A 16,304-nucleotide genomic window follows, 5' to 3' on the forward strand; every position below is an offset into this window, starting at 1 on the left:
GCTTGCTTACAAAGCCTACTACATGGTTCAATAATCCTGTGGTCAGGGCTGCATGGACATCGCTAATGATGTCCGTGCTGCCCTCACTTTAAAGTGGTACTCGGCATCAGTATATAGAAAATAAAAAAAAAAAGCTATTCTTACCTCTCCATGCTCCCCCGGTGTCCTGCTGTCTTTTCTGTGGGTCCACCACTGACTGCCACCATCAATTTCACACCTCACTCTGCAGTGGGAGCCCCCTCAGCCAATTACTGGCTGCTGACCAGTCACCAATGATTTTTACCCTTGTTGAAAGACAATAATCAGCAGATGAGGAAATGATTTCTCACCCCTCAGCTGATTGTTATCTTTACTACACAGAGCGATATCTGCCTGATTAAGCACATATACACTCCATGTATACAGGGCCTTTAGTTACATTAAAGGGGTAGTGGAGCATTTAACATATATTTACTTAATAACACACATTACAAAGTTATACAACTTTGTAATGTGTGTTATTTAGAGGAATGGCCCCCTTTACCGTGTTCCCCCCACCCCAGAAGTGTGGTGCATTATACTTACTCCATTGCTGTGAACCCCGGCCGCCATCTTGGGTTGACGACGTCATCTTCGGGAGGCCGTCTGAACCGCTCCAGCCGTCCTTCATGCCGGCCCCCCTCTGCCGCGTCGTCAGCTGCTCAGTCGCGATTCGCTGAGCACAGTTAGGCTCAGCCAATCGCGGCTGACCAGCTGGCGACGTGGCAGAGGGGGGCGGACATAAGGGACAGCTGGAGCGGGCTGCCTCCCGAAGATGACATCATCGACCCAGGATGGCGGCCGGGGTCGGTGAGTATAATGCACCACACTTCCGGGGTGGGGGGAACACAGGGAAGGGGGCCATTCACTTAAATAACACACATTACAAAGTTGTATGACTCTGTAATGTGTGTTTTTTTGTGAATAAATGTTAAAAGCTGCACTACCCCTTTAATATCTGCATCAGATCCTTTATGTGTGAATGGATTCCTAATATGGAATTATGAGGTAAAAATTGGGCAGTATTTTCAATGAAAAAACAGGCTCTGCTGAAGTCAATGGAAAATTGAGTTTAGATTCAGTATACAGCCTGATACATAGTTGATTCGTGAGTCACACTTCTCACCTTTTTCACACTGTCCTTATCAGGAACATATCCAGACACAGTGTCCACTACAATTATTGCCATATTGGTGTGTTGCCGTTTTCCTGAATATCTACATTAAAATTAGAAAGAAAGTTTATGGGAATCACAGACATGCATTTACTCTATTTTGCAAATGAGAAACTTTACAGATTTTACTACCTCTTCTTTTATGGAAGCTTTGCCTGTGAGTTACATTTTGGGAGCTCCCATTTATTTATGTGAATCTTAGCCACCCATTCTATAAAATACATGACACAATGGGAAAAGGATGGACCTAAGATGTTTTCTGACCGAGAATGGCGGAACTGCTAAAACCTCTATTAATGTGTCACTATTGGAAGACAACTGTAAAGTCTTCCTCTGTTGGTATTTGGTCCCTGCTGGATTAGCTAAGATATTGCCCTCATAATAACTATCATGCTTTAAGATACCTGCTGAGATCGGTTTCATATCTGGTGGGTGTGTCCCAGTGGCGTAGCTACCATAGAGGCAAGGAAGGCGGTTGCTATGGGGCCCGTGAAGGGAGGGGGCCCAGGGAAGATAAGAGCCTCCTGTGTCCTTTTGCTTAACCCCTTATGTACTGCAGTGTGTAAGTGACCCAGTGTTCTCTTACATGCTGCAACACAAAAAAGGGTTAAAGGGGTTGTCCGGCGATAAAAAATTATTCACAGAATAACACACATTACAAAGTTATACAACTTTGTAATGTATGTTATGTCTGTGAATGGCCCCCTTCCCCGTGTTTCCCCCCACCCACGCTAGATCCGGAAGTGTGGTGCATTATACTCACCGCATATCGTGTCGTCCACGGTCTCCGATCGTCAGCAGTGACGTCTTCTTCGGGAGCTTGGCGGATCTTCCCGAGTGCCGGCCGCCCTCTGCAGCGTCATCCGAAGCTCAGCCGCGATTGGCTGAGCATAACTGTGCTCAGCCAATCGCCGCTGAGCGGCTGATGACGCGGCCACGTCATCAGCTGCTCAGCCGCGATTGGCTGAGCACAGTTATGCTCAGCCAATCGCGGCTGAGCTTCGGATGACGCTGCAGAGGGCGGCCGGCACTCGGGAAGATCCGCCAAGCTCCCGAAGAAGACGTCACTGCTGACGATCGGAGACCGTGGTCGGCACGCGACAGGTAATGTATAGCGCACCACACTTCCGGGTACACGGGTGGGGGTGGTGGGACACGGGGAAGGGGGCCATTCACAGACATAACATACATTACAAAGTTGTATAACTTTGTAATGTGTGTTATTCTGTGAATAATTTTTTATCGCCGGACAACCCCTTTAACAATTAGCTCTCTGCCTCACTACTCTGATAACCTCTGACCTCTGTTCTCTGAGCTCCTGCAGAGGTCAGGGGTTATCAGTGCAGGAGTAGTAAAGGAGAGAGCTAATTGTCTTCTGTATTAACCCTTTGTTTGTGTTGCAGCATGTAAGAGAACACTGGGTCACTTACACACTGCAGTAAATAAAAAGTTAAGCAAAAGGTAGTCAGCTCCTGCACCTATGTATATAACCATGAGGCTCCTAATACGCTGTTATATTTAAATACAGTGGATGGACAGAAAAAGCAGACATTGGCTTTCTGCTCTGCCAGTCACAAGAGATTTTTTGCCACATCACCGAATATATATATTTATTATAGTGTGTAGAGGGGCCGCATACAGTTTTTTGCTATGGGGCCCCATCAATCCTAGCTACGCCCCTGGTGTGTCCTAGGAGATTCTGCAGATGAATGCATATTTGCTCAATTATATGAATATGCAGATGTATCTGACCGACGCTCTACTTATAGGGGTTTTCAAGGCAAAAAAGAACTCATAAGGGGGGTGATCAGCTCTTCCACACCCACACAGTAAACAAGACCAGACCCAGTTTGTCTCTATTCACTGTGTAGTGGTGACGACCTGTGACTGCAGCTTAGCTGCTGTTCACTTGATCAGGACCTGAGCTGTAGTTACAGGTTGTCACCACTACAAAGTGCATAGCGACAAACTGGCCTTGTTCACTGTGTGGGTGCAGAACAGCTGCTCGAGGAGTAATTTAAAGGAGGACTTTACAGAGCTGGGTATGATGGAGAGTATATAGGAATTACTGTACATCACACTTTCTATTGGTCAGGCAGCAAGTGAATCCCTTAGAGTAATGACCTAAGTGTTAGGCCTTATTCATGCGCTCCGTAAAGTTGTCTGTGAATGCGGATTCGTCTCACGGACAACTTTAGGGCCCATGTAACTCAATGGGTCTACTCAAACTGTCTGTGATGTGATCCGTACTGTGCTCCGTGGTGCAAAAAATAGGACATGTAATAGTATGGATGCGGATCACGAAACGGATTGCGGAGGTCTTGGATCATTTTTGTGTGTTGTCTGGCAAGAACACGGCTGAAAATGTCACCACTGCATCACATGACCTTGTCACACACAGGACTAGAGATTACCACCTGCGTAAAGTGCTGTGCGTGAAGCTAGGGGCGAGAACTATTGGCTGCTACAGGAGAGATTTGTCTGCATGGGTGAAGGTAATGCAGTGACATGGTGGGACATGTCTAGCGGCAAGGGGGCTTTTCCGGCGATATGTGGAAGTTTCCTACTACATGGGGGACGGACCTGGCTATATGGGGTACAGACCTGGATACGGATACGGATGTAATTACGGATAACGATAAGGAAGAAATGGCACTGACTGGTAAGAAAAAATAGGGGATTAAATTGCAGGTCAGAAAAAACACTGAACATGTGTTTCCTTTTTGTTATGGCACTTTGTATAGGTAAGATAAACTCCCTAAACCTTTCACCTGTACTATGTCTTGGTTAAGAATGTAACAGTAAAAGTGTAAATCTTTACAGTGAAACTAAATGCAGTCATGTTGCACTATTATTGGCTATATAGACTACTACTACCGCCACTACCACTATCACTACCACTACTACTACTACTACTTGCGTAGGAAACCTTAATTCCAGGCATCTTTCTGCTCACTTGGCATCCATATGAATGTTAAACTTCTTCCAAGATGCATGGGTGCAGGTAGACGGCTCAACGCTCACGTTGAAGGAGAAGTATCCTATTTCAGGCTCCTCAGGCAAAGCATGGTAATATAAATGTGACTGTGAACAGAAGGATAAAATATTGAGAATCAACATCTTTTGCGGAAAACTACCAATTATCTTCCCAATAATATGATTTCATGGTTCACATATGTATCAAAATTTTGATTGAAGTCAAATAATCTATTTCTACCTGTAAATAGACAAAGCCGTCGCCTGTAGCAGTGACAGTGTATTCTCCAGGGATTTCTGGAAGGTCGACCGTCTGTACGAGAAGATAGTTGTTTTTGTCCACACGAACAGTCTTTTCAAAGCCGGAATTTGACCTTATTGTCACGGTTGAATCTGCCTCCTGTTGGTAGCTGGCTTTGGCATATTTTGCCAGAGCCTGAAGAGCTATAGTCGTGTCCTAGAAAACCAAAGACAAAATTAATTGTATTGTCTTGAAATACATAAGTAGGAGAAGCAAGGCAATTTAGGAAAATCATTTGTAATATTTTAACATAATTACTACTACAAAATTAAAGGGAACCAATCAGCCCAATTGGGCTGATATGGTTCCCAGGAGTGTTGTATAAAGCTCCTGCAGCAGCCGCGGCACGTACCAGCCGCGGCCGCAGCAGGAGCTTTATACCGGAGAAAAAAGAGTTTTATTCTTAATCTTAATTGAGAAATTAGTCAGGGGCATGGCTTGGCGTAACTCGGATGTGAGCCTGAGCTGAGAGCTCCGTACTCCCACCAGACCAAGAAGAGCGGCGCTAAACCCTTGCATACACCTCTCTTTCCCCCTTCGGCAAAACTTGCAATCTTGTGTTCACCCCTGCCGCTGGGCTACTATTTTTTACCAGCATTAGCCCATGAAGGGGAAAAAGACGACAAAGAGATCTGCTAAAGCCCACAAGTTAACAGACTATTACCCACACACAGAGCAGGAGGACCTGCAGTACTTACAGGACGAAGAGGACGTACCGGTCACGTGTGACGCCGGAGTTCAGCCTCGAGCGTGTCCGACCGATGACACCGCTGGGATGCCGTATACCAGAGCGAAGGCAGGCGGAGATGGCCGAGGCCAGGCCGCGTGTTTCGGCACAGATAGGTATGACCAGGCCCAGGGAGTGCAGATGGAAACGAGCAGGCCGGCTCTGTGTGGAGAGGAGGCGGCTGCAGGTGTATGCCCTGGCGCCACGATGGGGCTGCTGGCCGAGGGGGAGCCAAGAGGACCGGAGGGTCCAGGACTGCCTGACCTTGACCAGGCTGAGCCAACGGGTGAAACCTACTCGGTATTCAGTAGCGACATCGGCGTTGAGGAGGGAGGCAGGTCAGCTACAATGGACCAGCCACAAGTGCCTCAACAAGTGCAACAAACGCAGAGAGGAAAGTTGGAGGAGACAGAAGTAAGCCGAAGGGGTGAGCTATCCAAAACTTTAACTATTATAAATATGGTTGATGAGAAAAGAGATTATGAGGTGGCAATTATGGGAGAGGGGGATGAACTGTTAATGGGGAAAAATACTGGAGATAAACTGGGGAATATAATCTCAGAACATAAAGAAGCTGTTACAAGTAGAGAGTATGCGGCCCCTACAAATAACCCAATAACTGAACTAACATTAAAATCCATGCTAGATGCGTTACATCATTCAATACAGTCAGATATGGCGCAAATGATACGTCCTATAAGCATAGCAGTCCAAGAGGTGGAAGAACGGATATCAAATGTCGAGAATATAGTCAGCGGAGTGGTGCAATCCCATAATACACTGACAGATTCCCATCAGGATCTCGGGAAAGAGGCGGAAAACTTAAAACAAAAGGTGGCGGATCTGGAAGACAGATTGCGCCGCAATAACGTAAAATTCCGCAGCATCCCCGAAACTATCACCAACAGGGAATTGCAAGATTACCTAAAAGATCTGGTCGGGGTAATGCTTCCTGAATGGGAAAAAAGAGATTTAATGATGGACCGAGTTCACAGGATCCCTAAACCGAAACACTTAGGTGAAGGGATACCGAGGGATGTTTTGGCTAGGCTGCATTTCTATCACACCAAAGAAGCATTAATGAGGGCAGCGAGAAATAAACAAACTTTTCCTGACAGGTTCAAGAATATATCATTATACGCGGACCTGTCAATAGGAACCCTACAGCAACGCAGATCCCTGTTACCAGTGACAACTGCATTACGAGACCAAAAAAATCGCTTATCATTGGGGATTCCCCACACGGTTGGTAATAATTAGAGACAGTAAGACATACCAAGTAAAAACACTGGAGGAAGGAACAACCCTATTGGCAACTTGGAATATCCAAACTATACCAGCAAGTGTAAAATCAAAGGACATACCCAGTAGAATTGAGCAAGAATGGGTTAAGGTGACAAGGGATAAAAAGTCCCAGAGGGGGAAATAAGCAGAAGGTCTGGTGGAGGGCCATCTGAGTACAAGTGTTAATAGCCCTAAACACACCAAGTATCTGGTGGTTTAAAGTGGTGTAATTCTTAGGTTACACAAGGTGATAGGTGAGGGTGGGGGTGAAATGATAGTAATTATGAGGTTTAGTATGTTGCGATTGTTTTTTTTTTTACAGGTGTCTCTTCGAGCTCTCTTCCATTTATCTGTGATGTTCACTTGATTTGCATATAGGAGTATAAAAATTATGGATAAAAATAATAACTCTTCTGCCATACAAAGAGAAATGGGGGATGTGGAATATCTAAAAAGTGGTGAGGGTTTAATTAAACGCATAATACAAACATTGTTATATCATCTTAATAAGTTAATGTATAAATCTTTCTGTTATGTTTCCTTATGGTGATACAATTAGTGTCTTTAAATGTTAAAGGACTGAATAGTCCTTACAAACGCTCTTGCTGTTTCACTAAAAGGAGACATTATTGCAGCACAAGAAACACCCCTTTTGGAAGGTGATGCACACCGTATGGATCATGACATGTTTCCACATATTTTTCCGGCACATAATACATCTAAAAAATGTGGGGTTTTATTGCCAGTTAAAAACTCTGTGGCCTTCCAATTGATAGAGGTGGTTCAGGGGGAACAATGGAGGTATTTGATGTTAATAGCACAAATCAATAATGCCACATACACGATAGTAGTGGTGTATGCCCCAAATAAGGGACAAAATAAGTTTATGAAAGAGTTAATGAGAGTTATTCTTAAGCAGAGGAAAGGTTATCATGTTATTTGTGGGGATTTTAATATGATTTGTGATCCAGGTTATGACACAACGACAATAAATGATATTGTCCCTCTCGGAGATGTCCAGTGCAGATCCGACATTCATATGGAGGGTAAATAATTAACTTTTGCAGAATACAGAGACATATAAAATTTTAGAAAGGGATTTAAAAGAATATTTTGAGATTAATACACACTGTAAAATAAATGTTAATACAGTATGGAATGCCCATAAAGCATGGGTCTCAAACTCAATTTACCTGGGGGCTGCTGGAAGTAGAGTCTGGGTGAGGCTGGGCCGCATCAGGTTTTCCACAAAAAGGGGACTGGGGATGACACAGGGGACTGGGGGGAGACACAGGGGACTGGGGGGAGCAGGGGGGTGACACAGGGGACTAGGGGGAGCTGGGGGGGTGACACAGGGGACTAGAAGGGGGAAAGGGTGGGACAGGGGACTGGGGGGAGCAGGGGGATGACACAGGGGACTGGAGGGAGCAGGGGGGTGACAAAGGGGACTGGGGGTCTCTGAGAGTGGACTGGGGGGAGCAGGGGGTGACACAGAGGACTGGGGGGAACGGGGGTGACACGGGACTGGGGGTCTCTGAGAGGGGACTGGGGGTGACACAGGGGACTGGGGGTGACATAGGGGACTGGGAGTCTCTGAGAGGGGACTGGGGGGTGACACAGGGGACTGGGGGGAGCTGGGGGTCACAGAGGGGACTGGGGGGAGCTGGGCACACACCCCTCATCCTCTTCTCACCCCCGGCACCGGCGCTCTCCTCTCAGCCGCACATGCAGCTTCTCAATCTCTGGAGGAGGAGGCCGCGGAGACTGCAGGGTGAGGTGATCGCATCGCTGCAAGTCCTGGGGCTGTAAAGCAGGATTGGGGGTCTGCATTACATCCCCCGATCCTGCTGAACATCCCCAGGACTTGCAGCGATGAGATCACCTTGCAGTCCCCGCGGCCTCCTCCTCCAGAGACCGGGGAGCTGCATGTGCGGCAGGGACGCTAGGGGGCTTCCCCTCCCACACCTCCCCTCCCACCACCACCGCCGCCCACCTCTCCGTCAATTGGCTGAGCATAAAGTTAAGCTTAGCCAATCGCGGCTGAGCAGCTGATGAGGGCCGCACTTACAGGAAAGCTACCATTGAGGTGGGGGCCGCAAACTAGTGTCCCGAGGGCCGCAGTTGGCCCGCGGGCCGCGAGTTTAAGGCCCCTGCCATAAAGCATTTATTAGAGGCACCTTTATAAAACTAGGGCATAATATGAAAAAAGAAAGGGAGGCAAACAAGATAAGATTATTAAATGAAATTAAAAAATATGAGGTCGGTAATAAACAAAATCAGCAGTTAAGGAATAGGGACGTATTAAGGAACCTGAGACAAGAGCTGCGGGAACACATGTTGCAAGATTATGAAAAACTTTTGGGTAAAAAGAAGGCATTCAGTATTCCAGTGGGGATAAAGTGGGGAAGATATTAGCATTCAAAATAAAATCAAAGAGGATTAAACAAAAAATAGCGTACATTTGGAATAAAAACAAATCAGGAAAGATAACCCCAGAGAAATCGCGAACAGTTTTAAAGAGTACTACACGGATCTATATAACTTGGAGGGTACGCGGTCCGAAGTTAAACCTAGACAGGAAGACATTAATTATTTTCTAAATAATCTATCACTACCCATATTATCTACAGCAGAGCTAGGGGAAATGAATGCCCCTATAACTGAGGATGAGATAGCAGAGGCTATATCATCCTTGGCAGCAGCTAAATCACTCGGCCCAGATGGGCTAACTAATGAGTACTACAAGAAATTTAGCCCCATATTATTGCCGGTATTAAAGAGGTTTTTTCAACAAGCCATAGAAAAGGGTGAGCTCCCAGCAGAAAATCAAGAGGCATACATAGTGACCCTGTTAAAGCCAGGTAAGACACCAAATGAACCCCAAAATTTTCGCCCGATTTCCCTTTTGAATGGAGATGTTAAAATCTACGCTAAAATCATAGCCGCTAGGCTGGCGCCATTGGTAGCTAAACTGATAACTAACGATCAAACAGGATTTATAAAGGGAAGATTCCCTGCAGACAACACACGTAGAATATTAAATATTTTCCATATTATCTAGAGAATAGAGGAGTGTCTGCGGTATTGGCGGCTTTGGATACCTAGAAGGCGTTCGACCGAGTAAATTGGTCGTACGCCTTCTCGGCACTAGAGAAGATGGGGTTTGGGGGAGAGATAATGACTGCTATTCGGGCTTTGTATTCATCCCCATCAGCAAAGGTTTTGGTTAACGGGGTATTATCTGATCCTATATACATCAAGAATGGGGTCAGACAAGGGCGCCCTCTCTCCCCGCTGATATTTATATTGGCCATAGAGCCCTTGGCTCAGGCAATTAGGGAGAGTGGTGATGTCCTCGGAATAGAGATTGATGACCGCAACCACGTCATCTCCCTCTATGCCTCTATCATCCTCTCTTTGACTTCTCCAAGGAGATCCCTTCAGGAAGTCTTTAAAATTATTTCCAAGTTCAGTTTGCTTTGCTTTTACAAACTTAATAGAAATAAAACTCAGGTGCTGCCTATAAATTTAAGAGCATCAGAGATAAAGGCCATGAGGGAAGAATTCCACATGGACTGGCAACTAAAGGGCATAAAATATCTGGGCACCACTATAACACCCTCCATATCTAAGATCTATTTGGCGAATTATGACCCTTTCCTCAGATCCATTCAGGAGGAATTAACCATAATGAGTAAAACCGAAATTTCCTGGTTAGGACGGGTAGCAGCTTTTAAAATGAGTACCCTGCCTAAGTTATTGTATTTATAGAGTATTACCAATATCTGTCCCCAGAACCTTTTTCAATAGGATCAAATATCTTCTGTCCAGATATATATATATATATATATATATATATATATATATATATATATATATGTCGGAGCAGGAGACCTAGAGTTTCATATAGGTTGTTAACTAAGGACAAATCAGCTGGAGGCCTTAAGGTGCCAGATTTATATAGATACTATAGAACAATACTAATCGCCTCATTATTAGCATGGTGGGAGAATAAAATAGAAATCCCATGGGTATCCATAGAATATACACTAATGGGGAAAAATAATCTAAAAGCTATTATGTATGGTCCATTATGTGGAATGCCAATCCCAAAGGAAGCAACACCGATATCGCGAGCATGCCTTAGAAGGTGGTACGAATTCGTAGGTGAGGGCAGAGAGGAGTCTAATAATATAGCAATGAAAGCACCTGTTGAGATCCTAAACTGGGGTATGGATAACATATATATTAGAGGATGGAAAAAAATAGGAATTAGTACATTTAAACAGCTATATATAGGGAATAGAGTGATGGGGTTTTCAGAGTTACAGCATACCTACAACACGAGTAACAAAGAAATATTCCAATTTTTGAGGATGTCATTTCCTGGGGGGAAAAATGAAATATCTTAGACCCTGCAGGGAATCACCGTTTAAATATTTTCATATGGAAAAGAGAACATTAAAAATCCTCTATAATGAGATGGATGCATGTACAACTTGTGAAAAAATTAAACCATTCGAGACATGGGAAAAAGATCTAAGTGTGACTATATCAGAGGGGGAATGGAAAACCACCTTAAGGAATATACATAAGACACTGACATGCGTAGCTCACTTAGAAACAGCTATTAAAATAATATTTAGATGGTACCAAACTCCGACATACTTAAATAAAATATCACAAACCAACACTGATAGAGGCTGGAGAGGATGTGGGCAGGAGGGTACTATAGCCCATGTTTTTTGGTCATGTCCGCCTATAGAGAAATATTGGGGAAATATATGGACCCTAATCGGGAAAATTATGCCAGAGGTGGAAATAAAAAAAATCCCCCAAATTAGGGTTACTGATGACAGGGATCGATCAGCTACCTATACAATATCGCGGGGTAATATGTCTAATATTGACTGTTGCCAAAAACCTACTAGCAAAAAAATGGAGAAGTACAGCTCTCCCCAGAGTTAGGGAAGTAATAGCAGTTATACAACATGCTTATAAATGTAAAAAAAAATTATAGCCAGATAATAGTCAGATAATACAATTTACAAGGAAATGGCAGATATGGGAAGCAATAAGTGAAGATTTGACTGGTTAATGATAGAAGAGGAATTAGAGGGAAATAGAGAGGACCTGTAAAGAAGGAGAGAGGATAAAGGACAGATTGCTAAAATTAATTGCTTAATCCCCTAGCACACCTATTGTGTCCCTAGAACAGGGCAATTGTATGTTTGTAAGTCTTGTTTGTAATAATAGTATGTAGGAAATGGGAGTAGGCACAAATTAGAGTAAATAATGAAGTATGTAATGATTAAGCGCGGATGGCGCTTATTTATTTGTGCTTGTCTCAAAGACACTTTATAATGTGGATTTATGTATTTTTGAAATATGAATAAAGAATAAATTAAAAAAAAGAAAAAGAAAAGAAAAAGAGTTTTATTCTCTGGAAGCGTGACAGACGCGGACGGGGAAGTAGTCATCTTGGCGTCTTCCTGCCGTATCTAGTCACCGCTTGTCAGCGTGCTCGGATGGGATGATTGACAGGCAGAGCGCGGTGACTAGATACGGGCAGGGAGACGCCCAAATGACTACTTCCCCGTCCATGTCTGTCACGCGCCCGGAGAACAAAACTCTTTTTTTTCTCCGCTATAAAGCTCCTGCTGCAGCTGCGGCCGGTACGTGCTGCGGCTGCTGCAGGGGCTTTATACAATGCTCCTGGGAACCATATCAGCCCAATTGGCCCATTTAGTTTAGTAGTAGTAATTATGTTAAAATGTATGTTGTTAAAATTTGGCAATTTTAGTGCACCATAGTTGACAGGAACAATAGTACTGGTTTTCAGGATGGTTCAAATCGAATTGAGCAACAGAACAGTACCAGGAAACAAGCTGAGGGTACTAGTAGGGTATGTGCACACTGCGGATTTTGGGTGGAAACTCCGCCTGAAGTTCCGCCTGTCCCATAGACTCAAAGATATTCTGAGGCTCAATCCACTGTCTGCACCAAGAATTGCCATGTCAATTCTTTGGGTGGATGGAGCTTCAAAATATCACTGAGTCTATGGAACAGGCGGAACTTCAAGCGAAGACCGCAGCGCAGACTCCGCTTGAAATTTCCACCCAAATTCTGTAGTGTACACATACCCATACTGAGGAAAACTCAAGCCAAGGTAAATCACTCTCTAATACAAGATTCATGATTGCATGAACATGAAAACAAGAAATAGTCAGAAAGACAAGTCCAGTTCTCTCCTATAACCTGGACCTGGTTGACAAACTCTGTAACTTTTCTTATGTTATTTCTTTGTATCGTTATGGAAGATTGTCACTGAGCATGTGCACTGAAGCATAAGACATCTACTGGGAGCCACAAGGGAAACAGGTAATTGGAAACATAAGGTAACCTGAGAAGAATAGAAGCCGCCCTGTGGATTTTGCCGCTTTACAATCCAACGAACGATATCCCCACTGTCTTCTAGACTCTTCTTGGTTCTTATTCTATCAGAAAGTATGGCCAGAACAACATATGAAGCTGTCTCAACCTGTCCTTCCATGCATGAGTCTGTTTCCCAGTGCCTCGATCCTTCTATATGTAGAGACACAATAAAACATATAACATATAAATTGTAGCCTAAAATATATAGTGGTATAGTTCATGTTTAGAGATGAGAGAACCTCGAGCATGCTCGAGTCCATCCGAACCCGAACGTTCGGCATTTGATTAGTGGTGGCTGCTGAAGTTGGATAAAGACCTAAGGCTATGTGGATTGGCTGTATCCATGTTTTCCAGACAACCTTAGAGCTTTATCCAACTTCAGCAGCCCCCGCTAATCAAATGCCGAACGTTCGGGTTCGGATGGACTCAAGCATGCTCGAGGTTCGCTCATCTCTATTCATGTTTCATTATTAATAATAATGAGCGAGCATGCTTGTCCGAGCTTGGTACTCGATCGAATATTAGGGTCACTTGCTTCCTCACTTATTTTTAATGGTTCTCTGTGTGCTCACTGCCATGCTAGGTGTGGTATAATTTTTGGAAGGCTGACTGGCTACCGCTTCTACATTGTTCACTCTGTCCTCACTGCCATGCTTTGTCAGGCAGAATTTTTGGCTGGTTCATGATATGCTACCTCTGTTTTAATGGTTCCCTGTGTTCTCACTGCCATGCTGTGTCAGGCTGAGTTTTTGGGTAGTCCATATGCCTACCTCTGTTTTAACCAGGCTGTTGCACAGAATTAGGCATAATGGTGCCATTAGGCAGCCTCAGAGGCATGCATACATGCTGCTCCTGCAGTTTACTGTCCATTTCCGTGGTGTTTCCATCATTTTCTGAGGTTGACAGGTTTTCACACGACCTTCGCCCTACCGAACTTGGGTCCCCTGCAAAAATGCTGGAGTCTCCCATTGACTTCAATGGGGTTCGTTACTCGAAATGAGCACTCGAGTATCGGGAGATATTCGTCTCAAGTAACGAGCACCCGAGCATTTTAGTACTCGCTCATCACTAATTATTATCATTCCCATATTTCTGTCAGGTTGCCTTGCTGCATTTATAACCCCAGGGCACCCACATTTATCCATCAGGGCACACACATTTATGCATCAGGGCACCCCACATTCATCCATCAGGGCACCTGTATTTATCCATCAGGGCACCTGTATTTATCCATCAGGGCACCCCACATTTATCCATCAGGGCACCCCACATTTATCCATCAGGGCACCCTGCATTTATCCATCAGGGCACCCTGCATTTATCCATCAGGGCACCCCGCATTTATCCATCAGGGCACCCGCATTTATCCATCAGGCACCCTGCATTCATCCATCAGGCGCACTACACAAGGTGGGAGATTTATCAAAGGGTGTAAATTTACACCTGGTGTAAACTGGCCACAGCAACCAATCACAGCTCCACTTTCCTTTAACCAGAGCTGGAAGGTGACCTGTGACTGGTTGCTGTGGCCAGTTTACACCAGGTGTATATTTAAACCCTTTGATAAATCTCCCCCTAGGTGTTCTCTGTGTATATATAACATATATTTTACCCCTCACCTTTATGAACAGCGCTCTCGTCTAGTTTCTTAAGCATCTTGTCTCTCAGCTCCCGATCTCCTGATAAAGTGAAGGCGTATGCCAGCAGAGCCTGGGTGTACACCGATGTATCAATCTCCACTGATTTTCTTAGACATTTTAAGGCATTTTCAACAATACGTCCCTAAGGCAAACAATAAAGCACAATTACATATTAAAGACATACCATCAAGGCCACTTTAATACCATGGGGCACATGTATTAATTGTGCCTCTGGCATACGCCATGGAAAAATCTATTTTGTGTACAATACGAAGATAATATTTATTTTGTGTATAATATAGAGATAATGTTAGGGTACCTTCACACGTAGCGTATCCGCAACGGATTTCACGCTGCGAGTTTGCAGTCGGTGTCAATGTAATTACATCCCGCTGGGAGTATGCAAGTGCCGGCCCAATTAACCCCCCCTCTGCCAGGAAGATACATTACCCGCTCCACGCTCCGGCCGTATCTGACCTCTGGGAGCCAGGAGCCTCAGATGACCCACTAAGATTGTGCTCAGTTCAACTGCAGTCTCCAGGAAGTGGTATTTGGTCTCCATTGTACATGCAAGCAAGGAGGATTGTGGAAAAGTATGTGCACTGAGGCATGACAACAGCAGAGTGATTAGATCCATGGGGAAAAAGGCAGTACAGGGATGTAAGTTATTTTAAAGGGGTTATCCAGTTAGGTAAAATATATGTTCAATTGTCCCCCCTCCTGGAGACGGAAAATTCTATTCACACTTGTTATGATCTATTAAGTCTCCTTCTCCAGTTCCAAGCTGCCGCTTTCTGCTGAAGACACAAAAAGTGTGAGCTGTTCGCTCTCCCCCTCCTTCTAAGACAGCTGATGTAAACAGGGCCGGCTGAATGTGCAACTTTGTATCTTCTTTGTAATGCTTGGAGGTTTAATCTGAGGTCAAGTGGCTTATAAACTCACTGTGATTACCCCTCCCAGCGTTACAAAGTTGTTAAAAAGCTGCAGTTAGGGACTTTAACAAAAGCGGACTCAAAACTGAGGGAAGGAGACAGTAAAGGTAATGACATGTATGGAATGAAGTTAGTATCCAAGTATCCAACAAATCTTTTGTCATGCTTACCCCTATATACTGTGTATGCTTACACCTATATACTTTGCCTGCTGAAGACACCACCAGGTGTACAAAGATGGCACCTTCACCTGAGACTACACCCAAGATGTTTGCATCTAAGTCCAAGAGGAAGAGCTGCCATGTGAGGAAACAACCAATCCTGAAGTGACCAGTCCTCTATGGAATGACCCAGCCAATGATCCACTGACCCAGCCACCTATATAAACAATTGTAAACAATAAGTCTCTTACAGCTGAGCTGATGTTCAGTGTGTGATTCTTCCAGTGCATGCACCAATCTTCACCTATTTGGACGGGGGCAGACATTTGCAGTGGTACACATTAAAGTACTGATCCAAAACAGTTGGCGCCCAACGTGGGGTTTCGGGTTGTGGACCAGGAGACAGCCGAACCAGGAGGCGCCAGGACTGACCAACACGGACACGGAAAGAGACTGCGCACCTCTAAGAAGTACGGTAGGAAAATTCGATAATCTTACCCAAACAGTCCTGTCTCCGTTGTTGGTCTATCTCTGTGACTTTTACGGCTGCCTTGTGGCCATCAAAGACAGGTAATACTTGCTTGAAGTCTCTTAGAACCTGTCCTTATGACAACTGTCTGCCGCCTGGTGTGTGTTAATTGTTGATCACCTAAGGG

The 16,304-nt window shown here is 44.6% G+C and overlaps 1 protein-coding gene across 3 annotated transcripts in view; it reads right to left on the reverse strand.

The window, feature by feature from the left end:
* LOC138799251 (alpha-2-macroglobulin-like) overlaps positions 1 to 16,304 on the reverse strand; it is an 82,533-nt gene that overhangs the window by 6,705 nt on the left and 59,524 nt on the right. For all 3 annotated transcript variants that reach the window (XM_069980169.1, XM_069980170.1, XM_069980168.1), the window contains exons 28-32: positions 14,535 to 14,697; positions 12,884 to 13,065; positions 4,410 to 4,625; positions 4,149 to 4,276; positions 1,145 to 1,235 (exon numbers count right to left, since the gene is read on the reverse strand). In XM_069980169.1, the coding sequence (XP_069836270.1) occupies positions 1,145 to 1,235; positions 4,149 to 4,276; positions 4,410 to 4,625; positions 12,884 to 13,065; positions 14,535 to 14,697 (780 nt within the window). The remainder of the gene's footprint in view (positions 1 to 1,144; positions 1,236 to 4,148; positions 4,277 to 4,409; positions 4,626 to 12,883; positions 13,066 to 14,534; positions 14,698 to 16,304) is intronic.

This window comes from Dendropsophus ebraccatus, chromosome 8 (genome assembly GCF_027789765.1).
Source record: "Dendropsophus ebraccatus isolate aDenEbr1 chromosome 8, aDenEbr1.pat, whole genome shotgun sequence".
Lineage (NCBI taxonomy): Eukaryota > Metazoa > Chordata > Amphibia > Anura > Hylidae > Dendropsophus > Dendropsophus ebraccatus.